General features: G+C 41.2%; 1 protein-coding gene across 2 annotated transcripts in view; it reads right to left on the minus strand.

Moving 5' to 3' along the window:
- Positions 1-1,534: 1,534 nt before the first annotated feature.
- Positions 1,535-22,159, minus strand: part of GTF2A1 (general transcription factor IIA subunit 1) — a 45,990-nt gene continuing 25,365 nt past the window's right edge. For both annotated transcript variants that reach the window (XM_032797591.2, XM_032797592.2), the window contains exons 6-9: positions 19,882-20,015; positions 19,135-19,452; positions 10,233-10,322; positions 1,535-6,080 (exon numbers count right to left, since the gene is read on the minus strand). In XM_032797591.2, coding sequence (XP_032653482.1) covers positions 5,973-6,080; positions 10,233-10,322; positions 19,135-19,452; positions 19,882-20,015 — 650 coding nt within the window. In that variant the 3' untranslated portion in view covers positions 1,535-5,972. The remainder of the gene's footprint in view (positions 6,081-10,232; positions 10,323-19,134; positions 19,453-19,881; positions 20,016-22,159) is intronic.

Genomic DNA, 22,159 nt, shown 5'->3' on the forward strand with positions numbered 1-22,159 from the left:
AACTGAATGTCTCTGGCTCTGTTTTACCCATATTCTGCCATGTATTTCATGTTATAGTAGTCTCAGATGATGACTCAGCATATGTTCATTTTAAGAACACTTTTGCTGCAGATTTGACAAAACGCAAAGAAATGACCAGTTGTGAGATTTTGAAAGACAGCTACAGCACTTGACCTGAGGCTTAAGAATCTGAAGTGCCTTCCAAAATCTGAGAGGGATGAAGTGTGGAGAATTCTTTCAGATGTCTTAAAAGAGCCACACTCCGATGTAGAAACTACAAAACCCAAACCATCAAAAAAGAAAATCAACCTTCTACTGGTGGCATCTGACTCAGATGATGAAAATGAATGCATCGGTCCACACTGGTTTGGATTGTTATTGATCAGAACCTGTCATCAGCCTGGACACATGTCCTCTGGAATGGTGGATGAAGCATGAAGGGACATATGACTCTTTAGAGCATCTGGCATGTAAATATCTTGCAATGCTAGTCGCAACAGTGCCATGTTAACGCCTGTTCTCACTTTCAGCTGACATGAACAAGGAGCAGGCAGCATTATCTCCTTCAAATGTAAACAAACTTTTGTCTGAGCGATTGGCTGAACAAGAAATAGGACTGAAAGGATTTGTAGTGTCTAAAATTTAACATTGTTTTATTTTTGAATGCAGTTATTTTTTGTATATATTCTACATTTGTAAGTTCAACTTTCATGATAGAGATTGCACTACAGAACTTGCATTAGGTGAACTGAAAAATACTATTGTTTTTTACAGTGCGAAATAGTTGCAATCAAAAATAAAGTGAGCAATATACACTTTGTATTGTGTTGTAATTGAAATCGATATATTTGAAAATGTAGAAGACACCCAAAAATATTTAAATTAATGGTATTTCATTATTGTTTAACAGTGCAATTAACCGCTCTAATTTTTTTAATTGCTTAACAGCCCTAGTAATACTTCTTCTGGAGTGGAGTCCTATCATCTAAAAATAAGCTTAATGATGCTGATACAAGGTAACCATTAGCCTTAAGAGACTTACATTTTACCAAGGACTAAAGATATGTCATCTGGTCAGAATGGAAATACTGACTTCACTAGTGAAATACATTTGCCAAAGCTATATGGCTTACGTTCAGAAAAAATGTTTGCATCCAAAGCTCATCTTGCATTTCCAGTTCTTCAGACTAAGTATCTAGGTGTACTGGGCTATTTTATTAGCTTTTTTCCTTCACTAAAAAGATCGTAGTGTAAATCTTGCTTAGGTGACCAGCAAAAGAAGACTTTGTGCTAAATTTGAACCTCCAACCTCAAAATGAAAAGCTGACTTCTCAGAACACTGTGAGCCTTGTTAAATGGAAGAGACTACACAGCAAGTTCCCCTCAGTGATTAAAAGGGAAACACTTATGTTTTTCTTGCTTTGAATAAAATCCACTATATTATGAAAATACTTACAGAATCCTGTCCAAGTTAAAACAATTGCGTATGTCTAACTATTTAATGCATCAGAAAATAGTGAATAAAATGGCAAGCTTATTTTTTAAATAACATCTTTAATTAAAGTTTTTGCAAAGGCAAAATATTAAACTTAAAATAGGTCTTAGTACATCAAAATACTAAGTTCTCTAATTGTATTCCAAGCATGGCCTTTGAAACATAATATCCTGTATATCACAGAAGAGCAACTTTGATCTGCAATTGTACAGAATGAATTTTACAAACATAATAAATATATTTACCCCCTTACACATAACAGTATATGTACAACAGCAGTTGACAATAGTAGCTCAGAACAGCAAAAAAGGATATTCCCCTTCCCCATATTTTTATTAGTACCCAATGCACGCTGGAACAAGGGAACTTCAGATGGCTACACATGTAGCTAATCCAAAATAGTTCTTCCTGTTTAAAAAAGTTCCTTTTTGTCCTCAATATCCAATCCAAACTGAATTTTAAAAAGTCAACCACGAAAAAGAGTAGGCAACAGTAGCTTGATTTGCAGGAAAGAAGGCCTGGCTTGTACATATGCCCCAGGCACTCAGAATAATAGGAAACCAAGACTAAAGACACAAATGTAACAACATACAAGTTTTCCCATCTTCTGTAACCACTAAACTCAAAATCTGAAACAACTTTGAATTAAATCTTTATAAAAAATTGCAAAGCTGTATAAGGCGACCCAATAAAAATCCACAGTGTGCAGTACCCTAAAGCCATAGATCTAATTTTTAAACATTTTATTGCATTCTGCAAAACAACAAAAAAGGAACTTTTTCAAATGGAAGACAAACTTCAAAGTGAACTCTAGTGAAAAGGGTCTCATTTTTCTCCTGCATTGGAATAACAAAATTTTATCCTGGTAGTGTTTTATGGTGACATAATTGCTTTTGGGTATTGATGGATGATACAGTTACTTTCACAAAACAAAACTAAAACCCAGCAAAGTTTACTTTACTCTTACACTGCATCAAAAATAGAAAAGGAAAAAAAACCACACTGATACAAAACTGTTATATCACATTTAGCATGTTATTTGTTCTTTTCCACCAACTGTGCTTCAGAAGCAAATCTACTCCCTTTGAGAATAAACCTGCGATCAAAAACTTTGTACTTGTAAAATCATTGTCTGTTGCTAGGAAAATTACTCAGGTCAAAAAGGAGCTTGTAATTACAATGCAGGAAAAAGGTGGATAAAACCTCAGACATTTTGCCACTAACATTGGGGGCAGGGGAGAATAAAGTTATAAATTTTATTTAAATAGTCCAATATAAAGTTCCTTATGTGACTAAGTCTCTATTATCTCCTTAGCAAACAACATTTTTATTCCTTTTCAACTTTGATGTTTTTATTAAATGATTGCACACACTAAAAAGCCGATATAATTAGAGCTGAAATGTTTATTTATGACTGAAGCACTGCAGGACATCTACTGTCTCAGGAATCCAATAGACCTAGAGTATCATCATGCTGACAAAGCAGGAATATCTGCAAATTGAAAAGGCACAAGACTCCCAACTTTGTTCAGCTGCTCTGTAAATTTCCATTAGCCCTGATGGTTAATATTTTAACCAAGAAGTTATCATTCCCATTTTTTCCATCTTAGAGTCAAAAAAGGTGCTCTGTTATCTGTGCAAATCTAAACATAAGCCCTCTTGAAACCGTTAATTGCCTTCATAATACTGAACTATTTAAATGAAAAATCTATTTTCTACTTTCAAGAATTTTTTTCAATAATTTAAAAACTATGAACATGGGAATCCCTTGCCCTCTGAAAGGAATGGTTTCTATGGAACCTAATGAAATGGTCTGTTCAATTACAACATTAAAACCATGATTAAAATTCAAGTACAACAATAAAAGCAAGCAAACTACGTTCTTACAGCAAGCTGCTACAATAAAATGAAGTTAAAACATGCTTTCTGATTTAAAAAAGGAACACTTGACAGAGAAATAAAAGCACAGTTTGGTATGTTTATATTTGACCGGCTTTCAGAAGATTTCACAGGTACTTGTATTAAAAGACCAAAACCGTCATCTTCCAAGCATACCATAATTAATTTGCAAGACACTGTGCATGTACAGATGGTTTCTAAACATCCTTCAAGATTAACTAAATTTAAGTCATCTTTAAAGCTGTGGTATCCCTTAAAATAAATAAAGAAGCTATGCAATGTCTGCTCTAAACATGTAGGTGAAGGACCCTCAATGTAAGAAGAGACTAAATATCTTGTACAGTAATCTGGGTTCCAGTAGTATAAACAGGAATCTGTAGCTAAAGGGGTTTCATTGGTTCATTTGTGCAGCATATGGGATTTGTTCTAAGTCCATATTTAAGTAATTTGAAAGGATATGAATCTACTCGTGATAGCCATCAACACTAGTCAAAGATACACAAGAGAAGCAAGGGCAATAATTAGTTGATAAGTAATTGATTTAACTGTAATCACATATGCTTTAAAAGCACAGTGGCACATAAAAAAAAAAAACCTACAAAATTTCTGCTTTGTACAGAGAAAAACAAAACACCACTCAGCTTGAGATACCTTGAAGTCCAGAGCCAAATTTGTATACTAAATGATTACAGCATTAATTACCTATGAGTTAGTAACACCAGACACTGAACTTTAATGACATTTACAATGTATGCAGACCAGGTGATTTACTAACAAACATATGGCTCTACATGTGAATTAAGGACAATTTTGTTCTATTTAGTGATACCACAGGTGCAAAAACATATGTAACTGCTCAGATTTCTTCCTTGCAATGTGCTGTGAATTTCCTGTAAGCTACTGAGACTATGAATGCATCTGGAGGTCAGTAAAGAAAGACAGGTAAGGGAGACAGAAGGCAGGTAATATACAGTGCTGATTAAATACATGTGTGATTTTGTTAAAAACAATTTTAAAAGTTTCATTCTGTAAGAACAAAAGCCAAGAAGTAGTGGGTAAAGTCTCTGCTTCTGCAGTTCTCCCTAATTTGAGTTAAATTTGCCTTCTTTTCAGGTAGCTAGTAAGAACGTTATTAAATTGTAATGGGAAGCCACATAAAGCATGCTCATTCCTTTGTTGGAAATGTCTGATCTATAATTCCAATTCCTTCTGCTCTGCTGCAGCAGGGACTCCATTCCTGAAAGCCTGATTGCAAGCAGAACCACCACATGAAGAAAAGATGTGTTTGTCCTCAACAGCAAAAGCCTTTTGCTATTTATGACATGGCATTTTCAGATCAGTGAAATTACGTTAGGGTTTAGCATATGTGATGACTTAATTTTTGCATTACCAAGACACACTGTTTTAATTTTTTGCTTACATTACTCTAACAAAATAAACTATTTCATCACTGATGCTTTCTTTTAAAAAGAACAAAAACCACCAAAATTGCATGTCACCTGGAGATTTTACACAGATTACCTGCAACACATCTTAACTTGTCAGTAAGAATATACTTAAAAATTACAGGGTATTTTACAATTAAGCTCTGTTTCCTGATTAGCAGAACTTCAGCTAAGGTATTATAAAACCTCCCCTTATCCAATTTAGTCATTCCTGTAGTATTTGTCCAACAGTATTCATGGATGCCTGGACTGTAAATGTTGTAAGTGGTTAGAGGAATGCATTCACTAAGACCAGAATACTTGGAGTTTTCATTTGCAAGGTCTCCAAGACACTGATCTTTTAAAGAAGTGAAGGAAAGCTACCACAGAGTCTTCTGAGCTCCATCTGGCTGAACCACTTCAACTGCTGAGAATATATTTAAAAATAAAGTAAGAGGTTTGATTTTTCAGAAGGAGCTACAGGTGCTCAGCATTTTTGAAAAGAAGAGTCATTTGCGTCAAATTGAAATAGCTGGAAAATATAAGTAATCATTTTACATTTTGTAACTGCTAGAAATGAGAATTTGTTTATGGGAGAAGAATTGAGGAAAAAATGTAGTTAAAATTATACGACTATAGCAGAATTATTTTCGTCATACAACATAATTAAAATTTATCACCTTAATTCTTACTCTTCTGTACAAAGCCTGCACGCCGTTCAAACAATATTCTGACCACTCTCACTACCAAAAGGAAGTGATCGAAACAAAGATTTGTGTACACAAGCATTGTCAGACTAAGAGTATATCAAAAGGGAAGAGTTCCTTCAGTTCAGTGGAAGAAATTTTAAAACCTTAACCCAAGGGGAGGAAGGGGGAGACAAAGCCTTACATGCTAATTACCAGCTGCAGGTACCTGTCTATAGAATTGATAATTAAGATATCCTTAAGGTATCCCAGACAATGCTAGCTGCTACAGTCCCATGGCTTGCCCATTTGTAGTAGTGTCTATGTTGCCACGCTCTACCTTCGTTGTGGTAGTTTTGTTTGTACTGTTCTTTTCTGATGTGCAGACATAAGTTTTCGTTGAAGTTTATGTCCAGGTCTCAACCCTTTCTGATTTTCCTTTTTTTCTAGTTTTTTGTTTTAAAAACTTCACCATTCTGCATCTCCAATGGCTTTGGAAAATACGTAATCTCTTCCATTGAGATTCATTATGCCATCTTTGAGGTGAAACTTCCACTTGTTTTTACTTCTATGGATCTAAAAAACAAAATATACATACTGAAATAGTACTCTGTATCGGAGAAGTAGCAACTTCAAGACTAAACTGACAAATTAGGAAAGAAGATCCAGATAATGATTGGTCACATAACTGATCATTATATATGTATGGGGATCTAAACCCATGATCTGACATAAAAAATCAAAGTGTTATTGTACCTCTGGCAGCATTTGTGGCTCATTTTCTAGCCAAGGTCAAGTTCCCACAGGAGCCATAAATAAACCCTGTATCCATAATAATTGCAAAATCCAAGGCACGTAACACATTTTGTGGTAGACCGAGGAAGGTAATTTAATCTTTATCCATCTCTAACATGAATAAATACCCTTTTCCTGCTGGAACTGGGAATGCAGAAATCCATTTTTACAGTTGTACCTCAGAGTTACTAACATCTCTGGAATGGAGGTTGTTCCTAACTCTGAATAAAACATTATGGTTGTTCTTTTAGAAGTTTACAACAGAACACTGACATAACCCAGCTTTGAAATTTTACTATGAAGAAAAATGCTGTTTTCCTTTATTTTTAGGAGTTTGTTTAACACAGTACTGTACTGTATTTGCTTTTTCAGTCTGTGCTGTGGCTTGTGTACTTCCAATTCCAAATGAGATGTTCAGTTGACTGGTCAGTTTGTAACTCTGGTGTTTGTAACTCTGAGGCTCTACTGTATTGGGAATGCCTGAATAGTTTGCTTTTATTTTAGGTTTTGGGTTTTTTTAAGTTATGTCAATTGTAAGTAATCTGTCCAGGGCCGCTTTTTCATCATGTATAGCAGAGGTTTTCAATCAGGGGTCCAAGGCCCCAAGGGGGCCACAAGCACGTTTCAGGGGGTCTGCCAAACAGGACCAGCGTTAGACTCTCTGGGTCCCAGGGCAGAAAGTCGAAGTACCACAGCATAGAGCTGAAGCAGAAGCCTGAGAAACTTAGCTTCATGGTGCCCCCTGCTTGCTACCCCTTAAAGCCAGCCCAGGCTTTTATATGCAGAAAACCAGATGTGGACTATGGAGTTTTTATAGCATGTAAGGGGAGCCTCAAAGAAGAAGTATGACAACCCCTGACGTATAGCATGCCTTGCCCTGATCCTTCCAGGTACTACTAGGGTACAAATAAGGGGAGATTTTCAAAGACAAGTGGGAGCAGGATGCCTGACTAGCCTTCATGCCTTAGAAAAAAGTCTTCCCCTTAGGAAACAGTAACAAGGTTGGGACCATAACAATGTTTAAAAGGGAAGTGGATAAATTCATGGTGGCTAAGTCCATAAATGGCTATCAGCCAGGAAGGGTAAAGAATAGTGCCTGTTAGCTTCACTCCCTCTGGGGCATTGGCTACTGTCGGTAGACAGATACTGGGCTAGATGGACCTTTGGTCTGACCCGGTACGGCCGTTCTTATGTTCTAACAACAAAGAGACACTTAAGGTAAAAGTAGTTTAAAATAAAAATAAAAAACTGGACTCTCCAACAAGAGAAACTAGTAACTATGGAGACCAGTAAGAAAAAAGGCTTTCAAAACGAGTCACGAAGTGAATTTAATCATCAACTGAATCACAAAAAAACTGAACACCCGGCCGTCCCCAGAATATAGTGAGAACAGTACAACAAAAAGCACTGATCATTCAATTTTGGCTGCAAGCTACATTAAATATACATTTCTCTCTTGTATATTTTGACTTGAATTAATTAAATATGTCCACACAAGGGATATCTGGTATCTTGTAAAAATTTGATTAAAATGGTATGTTCTATCTTGGAGTATCGTGGATAGTTCTCTGAAGATGTCCATGAAGTGTGCAGAGGTGGTCAAAAAAGCAAACAGGATGTTAGGAATCATTAAAACGGGGACAGAGAATAAGACTGAGAATATATTATTGCCCTTATATAAATCCATGGTATGCCCACATCTTGAATACTGTGTACAGATGTGGTCTCCTCACCTCAAAAAAGATATTCTAGCACTAGAAAAGGTTCAGAAAAAGGCAACTAAAATGATTAAGGGTTTGGAGAGGGTCCCATATGAGGAAAGATTAAAGAGGCTAGGATTCTTCAGCTTGGAAAAAAGGAGACTAAGGGGGGATATGATAGAGGTATATAAAATCATGAGTGATGTGGAGAAAATGGATAAGGAAAAGTTATTTACTTATTCCCATAATACAAGAACTAGGGGTCACCAAATGAAATTAATAGGCAGCAGGTTTAAAACAAATAAAAGGAAGTTCTTCACGCAGCGCACAGTCAGCTTGCGGAACTCCTTACCTGAGGAGGTTGTGAAGGCTAGGACTATAACAGTGTTTAAAAGAGAACTAGATAAATTCATGGTGGTTAAGTCCATAAATGGCTATTAGCCAGGATGGGTATAGAATGGTAGCCCTAGCCTCTGTTCGTCGAAGGATGGAGACGGATGGCAGGAGAGAGATCACTTGATCATTGCCTGTTAGGTTCACTCCCTCTGGGGCACCTGGCATTGGCCAATGTTGGTAGACAGATACTGGACCAGATGGACCTTTGGTCTGACCCAGTATGGCCATTCTTATGTTCTACTGCAGGCCTATTTTCATTGCAGATAGTATTTAAGTGTACAGTCTCTGGCCAACTGTACCATGCAAGTGGGCTTAGCCACATGATCCTAAAAGGTAAAAATTACATTAGTTGTCCAACTAGCTCAACATACGTAGTAATTTTAGGGATAAATGGACTTTTCATCATGCATTCAAAATATTTTACCCAGCTGATTCTTTGACAACAGTAATGTAAGAGAAAGTGTGTCAAATTCTGAGTAGTGACTATCCAAGACCCGCCCCTGGGTTTCTCTCTCATGCAAATAGCTTAACTTATCACTATCCTCCACAAAAGGAAAGTGAAGTTTCACATTTTCAAAGAGTCCAGTGTTTATTATTTGCCAGGTAGAAGAGCTTATTTTTCTTTGCAGACTTTCTGGTGGATTCCGTTAGTATATTAACACAAGATTAACCAAAAATCATTAAAGATGACAGCTGAAGTGAAATGCACCAGATTGAAACGTTAACAGGTAAATTTGTGGAAACCTGCTTGGCCAAGTAATGAGGATTTGCATTCTAGTCTAATTAAGTGTGCCCCATCTTCTGAAGAATCTAATAAAGCTATCCAAACCAGTAGTTCACATGTGAAATTGTTAAACGGTGCAGTGCCAAAACTGGAACATATCTAGTAGAACCATACTGCTCAGAAAATTAAGCACTAACTCACTTCTAAACCCTATACTCTGCTCTAATTGCAGATTCAATGTGAGGGTAGATAGGCTGGTTGAATTTTGTTCCTATATATTTCTGGTGTTTTGATGTAAATGAACATTACAACTTCAGGCGTTTTTCCTGTTTTTTGAAAAGTCAATTTTTTTTTTCATTCAAGTTTTAGTTCTTTCCACTGTAAAAAAAAGCCTTTCATGTAATCAGTACACTGTGGTCCTATGAACCCAGTCTTCAGCTAAACAATGAAGGAGGGAAATCCACCTGAACATCTCACCAATCCTAACCTGCAGTGAGTTTGGGGTTTTCTGCGTCTACATCTTTTCATTTTTTTTCTTTTTATTTGCCCAATATCCTATCTCCAGCCCAAGGCTCTTAAAAAAAGAGCTAGCCACTATATAGGAACAAAGCTACCTAGGGGATTACTAGCTGAATGCAGAAAAGAAAGGCTGTGTGTTGTGATTTCCCATCCAGGGTTATAGCAGCCAAAGATTGTTCTCTTCAGATGGCTGTTTAGTCTCTTGTCTCAGTGGACAACTGTCCACATCATACAAAACCCACGAAATCTGGCATCAACTGACACATCTGTTAGCAGTCTATGCAGACTTACCAACCCAAAGAAGTGATCCTTTTTCAGGCACATGGTAAGATAGTGTGGAAGAAAAATAAGTTCACTAATTTTAACTGAGCCTTGCTTGTAACAGAGTTTCAAGAAGCAAGTAGACATACAAGTTGGAACTAATAGAAAACAGTTTCACATGTTAAAATATACACTATCACACTAAATATTAAGATATTTATAGCCACATGTATACACGCGCTGAAATACAGCTTAAATTCATGATTTGATGGGGAGCAGAGAAAGAAGAACAAGGAAAAGTGACATTCATAAAGATTCTGTTTGAGATTTTACCTTATCATATTGACATACGACAACATTCTCTGTATCAAACAGCTCTTGTCCTTCTTCATCACTCACATCATCTTCACTATTAAGAGGCTCCTAAAAGAAACATTTGCAAATAGTTTATCATAAACTGACTCCTATCTATTAAGATTATAGATATTTTGATCATTTGCATGAAAATAAGCTCTGGTTATAATATGAATAAGGGGTTGAGGGGGGGGAGAATGAAACTTTGAGGTAAAACTTGTCAAGCAAGCCCTGTAATCATGACAGGCACACCATCTGTCCCCTTTGTGGTCTCTCTAAAGTGCACCACCTCACTTGTCATGTCTCTGTCCTTTACTCATCTTTGATTGAAAGTTTGCAATTCTCCCACTCCCGGACTGGACCTGGGCTACCGTATCCTACATACTAACTGTTCTTACCGAGTTGGTCTGATTGAGTTTGGGCACTTGCATTTTTTCCCTTTAGGAGACAGTGACCAGTGGTGAATATAGTGAGCAGACAGCCTTCTTAAACTAAAAGTATTGTTTATTTTACCAACTGGAACAAAGCTTTTAAGAAATAAATAGCCTACATGCATGTTTATCTTGCCCAAAAACTACCCATTCCCTGATGGTGACCTAGGCAGGCCTAGCATCTCCAGATACCTGTGTCTCAGTCTGGCTCTCCGACAACAACCCCCCCTGCTATAGTTCTTTTGTTCTTCTGTGTTTCTGGGCTTTAAGCCCTTCTGGTTAAAACCAGCCCTCTAGACCCAGCAGAAGATTATACAACAGTCCTCAGAGCCAATGCTTCTGACATGGTCCCTTAACAATTGTAGTGTTTGCTGAGGGGTGGCTTATCCTGAACCATTCTTTTTCTTCCTATCTGTGTTAATCAGACAGATTCCTGTTCAGCTAAACCAATGCAGTCATACAGTAAACATCCCAATAACGAGTACATTATACAGTATTCATAAATTATCCCAGGGCAGCTCCAAATGTTACTGTGCCCATGTCCCATTTTCCAAAATGACTTTGGCATTTGCCTATACTGAGAACCAGCGATGTATCAAGGGGTTTTTATAATCATATGTAAACAGCATATATTTTAAATGCTACTTGATAAATCACTATTGAACACATGAAACATGTTTTTCCTAAAAAAGTCTCTCATATTCCCTCGTCATTGCTTTCTCATTTTATGGGTTAATTATAAGAGGCACTGGGCAAGGCAAGTTTAAACCCCATCAACCATGATATTAGCTCTTAATTAGCTGGTATAGTATTCTCTTCAATCCAAGAAGGAAAACATGTTTCTTTGTATTAGAGGATGCCCTACCTCCTCCACTCTCACAGATTGTGGGTGTATTAAAGTGACCTATCAGATGCACAGAACTGGAATGAGTTCCTTATAAAGTAATTGATAACAGTGAAAAGAAGAGGCTAGAGCAACATGATGCTGAGGAGATCTCTGGCCTACTGATGGTTATATTTAATAAATCTTTTAATACCAGTGAAATTCCAGAAGACTGGAACAATGCTAATATTTTGTCAATATTCAAAAAAGGCAAGCAAGATAACCCAGGTAACTATAGTTCAGGGAGCCTGATATGAATCCTGGGAATGGAAATTCTGATACAGGAGTCAACTGATAAAGAATTAAAAGGAACATATTCATGCCAATCAACAAGGACTTATAGAAAATAGGTCTTGTCAAACAAGGCTGATTTCATTCTTTGGTGAGATTACGAGGATGGTTGACAGGATGGATAAAAAACAATGATTAAAATCATTTTATTTAAATCGAAATTCTATAGTATGAGACAATATATTAATGTAATGTTTAAGAAAAAGTTTTGTAAATGAGTTCCAATAGTTCATGGATTAGGGACCCAATCTTATGGGGTTCCACAGGCTTCTGAGTAGATTATTTAGGTTAATCTTTCTATCTACCCAATGGGACTCAGTGCTCAGTCTAGAAGATATCAGAGATGCTTAGTTTTGCAGTTCTCAAACTGTGGATTTGTCTCCCCAGTGGTAACATGCTTGTTAACAGCAAAAATATTTTTAAATAAATAAATATATAGAGGTGAGAAATAACAGACCTCAACCCTGTTGTCCCTCTGCAAGTTTGTGTACAATAAGTCAATCCCCTACCTCTCTCTAAAAGTGAAAAGTTTCAAAAAGTTCAATGAATAGAAGATTGTTGGGGGCAGAAAAGATCTGGACAAGGAGAAGTCTGGAGGTAAATGTGAGAAGTGAGAGACATATGCTTGTTTTGTTAAAATATTGTATGTTTGCTGCTGAAGAAAAAAATCCAGACTACAGAACGTTGTTGTTTTAGTTAAATAAAACATTTAAATGTCTGTCTGATGTTCTCCTCCTAATACAGGATGGCAAGAAAATACTCCAAATATTAATGATTAATTTGTTGAACTCGAGATAGTTCTCCCCAATGACTTCATAAATACCTGCTTCAATTACCTCTGGTAAATGAAATAACCAAACAATCATTCATTTTCTGATATAGCTGTAAAACTAATCTGAAAAGTTTTCAATATAAATCATGGTTTAAAAATCTATAGTGGGTACCTTCTAAAAATGAAACCTATATCTACCTCTGAGTTATGAAGAATATGTATTAAGGTTATAATAACCAACAAGAATGTGCTTTTATGTAGAAATCCATGATTAAATCAAGTCTTTCTGACTAGTGATTTAAATCAAATGCACCCTGATGGTTGAATAAAGGTAACTGTAGATGTACGACAAACTTTTGTTAGGCATTTGACTTAGCACTGCATGACATTCTGATTTAAAAGTTAGCACTGTACAATATTAATAGAGTGCACATTAAATGGATAAAAAACCGGACAAGAAAGACAGCTCAATGGGAAATCATCACTGAGTAGGGGTAGTGGGGTTCAGCAGGCCCAATGCTATTTGACATTTTCATTAGTGATCTGGAAGTAAAAAGACAGTTACTTTTTCCGTAACTGGTGTTCTTCAAGATGTGTTGCTCATGTCCATTCCACAACGGGTGTGCGTGCTCGCCACATGCACTGGTGCCGCAAGTTTTTTCCTTAGCAGTACCCACAAGGGAGAACCCTAGCAACCCCTGGAGTGGTGCCTCCATGGTGCGGTATAAAAGGCACTGCACGCTTCCCCCACCCTCAGTTCCTTCTTGCCAGACAACTCCTACAGAGGGGAAGGAGGGTGGGATGTAGAATGGACATGAGCAACACATCTCAAAGAGCACCAATTATGGAAAAGGTAACTGTCTTTTCTTCTTTGAGTGATTGCTCATGTGCATTCCACAATAGATGTTTCCAAGTGATATCTGTTGGAGATAGGTAGGAGTTCACAGAAACCCAGTTCAGAGTACAGTCCTGCCGAACCCGATGTCCTCCCTGGTTTGGGAGAAGGTCGCATAATGCAAGGTGAATGTGTGAACTGAAAACCATGTGGCAGCCGTACAAATATCCTGGATGGGGACATGGGCCAAAAATGCAGCCGAGGCTTGTGCCCTAGTCGAGTGCACCCTCACAATCAGTGGCGGGGGGACTACCGCCAAGTCGTAACAGGTACGAATACTCAAGGTGATCCAGTTGGAGAGCCACTTGAGTGGAAATCGGCTGACCTCTCATGCGTTCGACCATGGTGAACAGCTGCGAAGACTTCCTGAACAGTTTTGTACATTCTAGGTAAAAAGCCAGAGCCCATCTCACATCCAGCATGTGGAGGTGGTGCACCTCACTAGATGCATGGGGCTTGGGATAGAGAACCGGCAGGAAAAAGTCCTGACCCCCATGGTAGGCGGAGACCACATTGGGGAGGAACGAAGGATGTGGTCAGAGCTGGACCTTAACTTTATGGAACACGATGTACAGGGGTTCAGAGGTCAGGGCCCAGAGCTCCAAGACCCGTCTAGCGCATGTGATCACCACCAAGAATGCTACCTTCCACAAGAGGTGCAACCAGGAGCATGTAGTTAGCAGTTCAAACGGGGGACCCATCAACCTAGTCAGCACCAAGCTCAGGTCCCACTGTGGGACTAGGGGCCTAACGTACGGGGAGACGACCCAAACCCTTGAGGAATCGGACAGTCATTGCATGGGAGAACACCATATGGCCCTGCACTGGCAGGTGAAAGGCTGAAATGGCCGCCAACTGCAAGTTGACGGAGGAGGACAGTAGGCCTTGGGCTCTAAGGTGAAAGAGGCAGTCTAAAACGAGCTGAATTGGAGCAGCCACAGGTAAAACGCCCCTCTCAGCTGCCCACTGGAAAAAGCGAGACCACTTTGCCAGGTAGGCATGATGTGTGGAGGGCTGTCTGCTTTCCAGGAGGACATGCTGAACCCTTCCCAAGCAAGTCTTCTCCTCCCGGCCTAACCACTGAGCAGTCACGCCGTGAGGTGGAGTGCCGCTAGGCTGGGATGGAGGAGGCAGCCCTGGTCCTGGGATAGCAGGTCTGGACGTGATGGCAATGGCACGGTGACTGCCAGGCTCGTGAGAGTCCCGGACCAATGTTCCCTGGGCCACACCGGGGCAATCAGGAGGACTCAGGCTCTGTCCGTTTTTATCTTTTCCAAGATCTTGCCAATCAGCTGGATCGGGGGAAAGGCACAGAGAAGGTGGTCTGACCAGGACAGGAGGAAGGCATCGGAGATAGCGCTCCCCCTGCCCAGCCCCACTCCAAGTAGAAGCAGGGACACCAGCAGTTCTGCCGTGTCGCAAACAGGTCCACCAGAGGAGTGCCCCACATTTGGAAAATCCTGTGCACCACCTCTGGGTGCAGTGACCACTCGTGCTGAGAGAAGTCTCTGCCTGAGAGTTCCAGGCACCCAGTAAGTAGTGGGCTTCCAGACAAATATTGTGGGCTATACAGAAGTCCCACAGCCTGAGGGCTTCTGGGCAGAGGAGTAGGCCTCATCTTGCCCGATGATGTAGAACATTGAGGCCGTGTTGTCCGTGAGAACCCTGATTACTCTGCCCTCCAGGTGTGAGGAGAAGGCCACGCATGCCAGATGGACCACCCTGAGCTCCTTGACATTTATATGCAGGGCAAGGTCCTGTGCAGACCACAGACCTTGGGTCTGAACTTTCCCCACATGGGCTTTCCACCCCACATCCGACGTGCCAGACAGCCGCTCCACAGATGGGGGCCAGCCCCTGAACAGGACCCCATGGACCATGTTCCCTGGGGAGTACCACCATTGCAGAGAGGCGATCACCGGTTTGGGCATTGAGAGGACTTTGTCCATCCTGTCTCTGGACTGGGAGAACACCAAGGCCAACCAGAGCTGGAGGGGCCTCATCCTGAGTGTGGCGTGGCAAACCACATATGTGCACACCAACATATGACCCAGGAGCTGGAGACACGCTCTAGCTTTGGCCTCGGGGAACCTTGTGGCTGTGCTGATGAGCTCCCTTAGGGTCTTGAATCTGTTCGGTGGGAGGGAGGCCCTGGCTGACAATGCGTCCAGAACTGTCCCAATAAACTCTATGCACTGCACTGGAGCTAACGTGGGCTTGTTGTTGTTTATCAACAGGCCCAGAGTGGTGCATGTGGACAGGAGGAGCACCGCATGATTGCATACCTGCGACCTGGAGCTGCCCTTGACCAGTCATCAAGATAGGGAATGCCTGAGGGAGGCCACTACCACAGACATACACTGTGTGAATACCCTGGGAGCAGTGGACTGGCCAAACAGGAGGACCGTAAATTGGTAGTGTTCCTGCCCAAATGTGAAATGGAGGAAATGTCGGTGTCCCTTTAATTTATAAATGTGAAAGTTCACGTCCTGTAGATCGAGGGCAGTGTACCAGTCCTCGGGATGGGATATTGGAGGCCAGAGAGACCAGGCAAAACTGGAACTTTACCAAGTACTGGTTCAGGCCTCGCAGGTCCAGGATGGGTCTGAGCCCACCTTTGGCCTTCAGAATAAGGAAGTAGCAGAAGTAGAATCCCTTGTGTCTGAACTCTGTTGGTACCACCTCCACTCCTTCTAGGTCGAGTCACCCCACCTCCTGCTTGAGCAGGGTCTCGTGAGACGGGTCCCTAAGGAGGGACGAGGATGGCGGGTGGGTGGGAGGGACAGAAGTAAACTGGAAGGTGTAGCCCCAGGAGATGGTGTTGAGGACCCACTGGTCCAAGGTCAGCCACGACCACTCGGGAAGAACAGCACACAACCTGTTGGAGAAGGGAAGCTTTATTGTGGGTGGATCCCTAGCATGAACTGGTAAGTTGTCCCTGGGCGTTCTGTCAAAACTGATGATTTCCCGCCTGTTTACTTTTGGAGGGCCCAGGCTGGGGTACAGACCGGGATTTCCTCTGTGGGTGTTTCTTATAGTCCCTTGACTTTTTATAAGGGGGCTCATATTTAGAGTGGGTGGCCTGAGTGGGAGCCTGCTGCAGCTTAAACTTGGTCCTGGCCAGGGCCTGGACAGATGCCAAGGGTTTTTAATGTTGTGTGGGAATCTTTCAGGCCATGCAATTTCACATCCGTCTGTTCCACAAACAGGACCTTGCCATCGAATGGAAGGCTCTGTAAGGAGTTCTGCACCTCATTGGACAACCCAGACAACAAGAGCCACAACGTCCTCCTCATGGACACCATAGAGGCCATAGACCTTGCAGCCATATCTGCAGCATTCAAAGCTAACTGAAGGGACACCCTGGCATTAGTTGTACCCTCCTCCACCAGAGCCTTGAACTCTTTTTTGTCACGCTCTTGGAAGGAGTCCTCGAATTTGGGCAGAGAGCCCCACAAATTGAAATCGTATCTCCCCAGGAGGGCTTGGTGGTTTGCCACCCTCAGTTGGAAACTTGAGGCTGAATAGACCTTTCTCTCAAATAGATCCAGCCTTCAAGTACTTACTCTTACAAGTAGGGGCTGCCTGGCCTTGCCTCTCCTTGTGGTTGACCGACTCGACCACCAGGGAGTTGGGGGCAGGGTGGATGTACAGGTATTTATGCCCCTTGGCGAGCACGAAGTACTTCCATTCTGCCCTCTTAGAAATAGGGGGCAAGGAAGCCGGGGTTTGCCACAAGGGGCTCGAGATCTTTGTCACCCCTTCATGGAGTGGGAGAGCCACCCTGCCCGGTGCCGAAGCCCAGAGAACGTTGAAGAGGGAGTCCGAGGGTTTCTCCACCTCCTCGCCTTGAAGCCACCCTTTTCAACAGTTCCTGGTGGGCTTTAGAGTCCTCCCACGGGACAGGCGGAGGAGGAGCCGTGATACCTTCCTCCGGGGAGGATGAGGATAGGGGTGCAGTACTCTGAGTATCCACCGGTGCCGCAGGTCTACCGCTTGGCCCTCTCTGGGCATGGGACCAAGGATGAATGCTCCACTGACTCCTTCCTGGGAGATTAAGAAAAAGAGGCCGACAGTCTCTCCAAGGCTCCTGACGCCATGCGAGCCACCGCCGGGGGCTGTGTTGGGGGCCACAGGGCCCGTTGGTACCATGGTGCTGGTCAAGGACATTAGTGCCACTGCACCTGCTGTGGATCTGGCAGAGCAGGCTGTTCAGCCTAACTAGCCCAGCCCATTGACTGACAACTGCGAAGGGAGGCCGAGCTGGCAGATGATCTGCCACTATTCCAGGACTGGGACGAGCGGTGGCATCGGGAATGGTGCTGACCACAGGACCATGATCCTGGCATGGAGGAATGGATCTGGCTCTGATGGGCAGATCTGCGATGGTAAGGTGCTGGCGATTGACACCTGGGACCGTGAGAGTGGTGCCACAGCAGGGACCTCAAGCGAGACGAGGAACAGGAACAGCATCAATGTCCATACTGTGAAGGGCTACAGTAGCCTCTCACAGACACGAACTTCCGGTGCCGTCTGTCCTGCTCCCGATGGGGCACGCTTTCCTCGCGAGGTCTACTCGAGGCAGAGCAGTGCCTGGAATCCCTGTCAGTTAGTACCCAGCCAGACAACCTGGTGGGGGTCCACTGGGACCGGCATGGACTGTGCACAGGGCTGTCGCTGAGCAGGGAATGGTGTCAGGAACCTTCCCTAGACCCTAGTGAATGGTACTGTCCAGGCGGCGACTGCAGAGATCCAAGTAGTGGCTTGCCTCTGGACCGGGGAGCCAAAGGTGGCAGTGTCCCTGGTACCAGCAGAGACATAACGTCCCGGGACCCTTGCAGGGCCTCCAGCGTGGATGGCATCCAGACATCCGGGGAGGTCGGCTCAGAGTAGGCCAGGCTACTCCACTCAACTTGAGTCAGAGGCGAGAGGCTGATGGGGACCAAGAACTGCCCAGCACGGGTCTAGTCTTCATAGAGAGAAAATAAAGGCTATTAAAGAGCTCTTATCTAGCAGAAAAAGGCATAAAAAGAACTAACAGCTGAAAGTTAAAGGCAAACAAATTCAGATTTGAAGTTATTAAAAACTTTTGCCTAGCGATGGTGATTAACCAATGGAACAAGGGAAACGATTGAATCTCTGTCTTTTGGCCTCTTCATATTAAGGCTGGAGGCAACTTGCGACTTGATTCTGGGCCCTACTATTTCTTTTATAATCTCTTCATTGCTGAAGACGTTTATGAAACCGTTTGCAATAGTTTAATTTAATACATAGAAGTGTTACTTTGGTGCAGCTGCACTGCTGAGGCACATCTGGTGAAGACGCTCTATGCCAACAGGACAGAGCTCTCCCATTTGCATAATTATTCCACCTCTGTGAGAGGCGACATAACTTCAGTGTGGACTGCGCTTAGGTTGCTATCATCTGAAATTAGCAACCTGGAGTTCCTAACTTGTACTGTGCTCTGACTACAATGAAGGATGTTACCTTAGTAAAAACTCTCTATTTAAAGAAGTTTGCCTTTGAGTATTTGCCCCAAAATTATAGAAAGGTCAACATTAAACTCTAAATATTTTCCAATCTTTTAGAAGCATTTTATCAAATTTTACCTCTTCAACCTGGCCATCTTCACCTCCATCTTTTTCTTTGTCTTCCTCTTCATCATCATCATAATCCTCTTCCTCATCATCTTCTTCTTCAGAAGATGTGTCTCCAGCTCCATCAACTTGGAGTACAAGCGGTGCTTGTGGTTGCGCCTGTTGCTGTGGTTGCTGCTGACTAGCAGCAGTAATCTGTGCTTGTGCCGGTGTAGGAGCTGCCACTGTTGTGGGTATCACCTGTGTTTTGTTCCCTGTAAATAGGATTTGCTGTGGCTGAATAATCACTCCTGTCTGCTGGGAAATCCCTCCAGGGATAGGAGCCAAAACCTGACAAAAGAATTTTATATTAGCAATCGTGCATACACAATACTAACAGAATAATTACTTACTGAAAACATTTGAAATCTGTCACTTCTTTACACTATTTCAAGGAACACAGTCAAACACAGAAAAGTAAACAAAGATTTTTATAACTTCACTTTTAATATTGTGATAACTTAAAAAAAATTGGTAACACTGGATGCAGATCAGGTAGGAAGATCCTGCACAGAAGCCAAAGATACAGAATTTTTAAAGCATCAAATAAATTTTTTAAATCCCCATTTCTTTATGAAGCTCTCTTAATTTTTCATTGTTGGCATGCGATTCAAACAAAAGAACACACACCTTTGTACTTAAAAATGCAAACTACTGGAAAACCTTCCTACTGGGTTAGTTTTAAGTATGAACCCACTTATTCAAAATGTCCCTCTTTACCTGCTGTATAACAGGAGCTTGTACACCACCAGGCTGCATCTGTGGTATAACCTGCTGCTGTAGAACCACTGGCTGCTGTTGCTGAATGATATACTGAGCTCCATTTGCAGTTCTAACTACCTGCAGGATCTGGCCTGCAATGAAAACAAAACCACTTAAAATGTAAAAATCCACATTTTAAAATCATCATCTTTTTCAAAGTTGGTCACCTGGAAAAAGACTGAGCATAATTAAGATAGAAAGTTCATCTTACAAGTAACAGGTTGAGAATTATTATTTTTAATACTTTAAACATGCCACATCTACAGCTTCAAAACAACAAGTCTTCAAAGCTTTGGACAGGACTGTCTTTAAAACCCAACCATATGTTTACAAAGGGCATAATGCAAGAGTTGTTTAGGAAAGACACAACAGGCAGGTTGCTAATATGTGATACAAGGTCTCACCTGAGGCCAAAGATTAACTCACTAAAGCAGCACAGCAATCTTCTGAATATTCATCCCTACATATGAAGAGTGTATTTCATGTTTCTGCAAGGTCCCTGTTTAAAAGGACAGAAGCCAAAAACAGATATACACAAAGAAATTACACTTTCTATCCTATTGTGTAGGCTTATATCTGCTGTTAAACAGATGCTGTATTCCAGCACTGAGTACATTTCAGTGTTGGGAAACTATGTTTTTCTTTTTAACAAAATGTGTGAAAAGCCTAAGTATTTTTTCCACTGAGTCTACTAACTTCACTGACTGCACTAAAGGATAGCTAATTCTTTAATTTCTGTCCTCTGACAGGCCAATAGAAGAACTACTCCATCTACAGGATTTTAGAAATTTGATAAAATCCTTTCCACTTTTTTGGGGGGTAGTGTTGGCCAGGGAATAATATTTTTACCTTAAAAGATGATCAGTCGCACTGTGTAGAACACTGTTTTTTGTGTATATAGCAAACAATACTGTAAAATATAACTGTCTCTCTTGCTATTTTACAGTTTCCCAGCTTCAACACCTTTACTATGCTTGACAGAAAAACAGGGATACAACGGAGACAAAATTTGCTAAACCATGACTGAGACAAACAAAAGGTATAAGAAGGCAGGTATGAGTGGCTTTTTATACTAGGCCTTCACTCCAAAAGAAACAATTTTAAAGATTCTTATGCTCTGCATCTCACCCACAAAAGCACCATGACTGCGAGCACTAAAAGCTGTTTCAGACGGAAAACACTTCACAATTTAGATTGGTCTTTTTATGTGATAAAACTACTGGATTTGTTTTCGAACAAAAAACAATTTGTTGTTTTCCCAGCCATTTTTACTTTCTGGTTGACTTCGAGTTGGCACTTGCAGACCTCACCAGGGCTGTTGGACAGCGTTGTAACATGAGAATATTCTAAGCTTACACTCTTAAATTTACTCCTAACATTTGGAGTAAGGAGACAGCTTTAGATTAAGGTAGAGAGGGAGTGTGGCAATTTGCTCTGAGGGCACTAAAGGGGAGAGGGAATGGGTAAAGAAGAGCTCAAGCCCTTGGTCCTTGACTGTTTTGGAATGAGCTTCTAGGGCCTGCTGGGGTTTCATGTGCCAGGAGTCAGAGGGACAAATGCTCAGGGTGGGGGCAATTCAAACTCAGTATATACTTAAACTCTATATTTGACTTTTATTGTAATTACCTGCTCACATTTTTAAAGGTGACTGAGGAAAATGCAAACTAACTGCTGTGACTGCCCTTCGAATAAAACCACAGCACGGGGGAGGGATAGATCGGATCAATACTGCAATCTAAGTACAGGCAACAAGACCATCATGCAAAGCCCATCAGTTTTGGAATCAAGTGGAGAACAAACTCTGAAGAAAATATTTAAACTGCTTTTCAGAAATATCCTTATGCTCCATAGATAAAGGACAGATTAGTACTCAGAGTAGAGGGGGGATCTTCCCAGCCTCTGGAACTTACAACTTGCAATGTTGAGACAACATTTGAACAAGTGTGTATATAATACATCCTCTAACTTCATTTATTTCTCTTTATAAAATGTCAGCATCAGCTACTTTAAGTAACAGTTTATAATGTCTGTTCACTTTCATCTTCCTTTCTCTTCTCTAATGCCACTTTCAGTTATTTAGGTTCTTGCATGTCCCTGATTTTCATAATATCTAAACTACTTTTCTTTCCATGTATTGTGTGCTTTTTTCTTTTCAATCCAAACATTGTATAATTCTGTTCTCCATCCCTCCTTTCCATGATATAGCCTCTCTTTATCCCCGTCTCTTTCATTACCC

This window comes from Chelonoidis abingdonii, chromosome 4 (assembly GCF_003597395.2).
Source record: "Chelonoidis abingdonii isolate Lonesome George chromosome 4, CheloAbing_2.0, whole genome shotgun sequence".
In the NCBI taxonomy this organism is placed as follows: domain Eukaryota; kingdom Metazoa; phylum Chordata; order Testudines; family Testudinidae; genus Chelonoidis; species Chelonoidis abingdonii.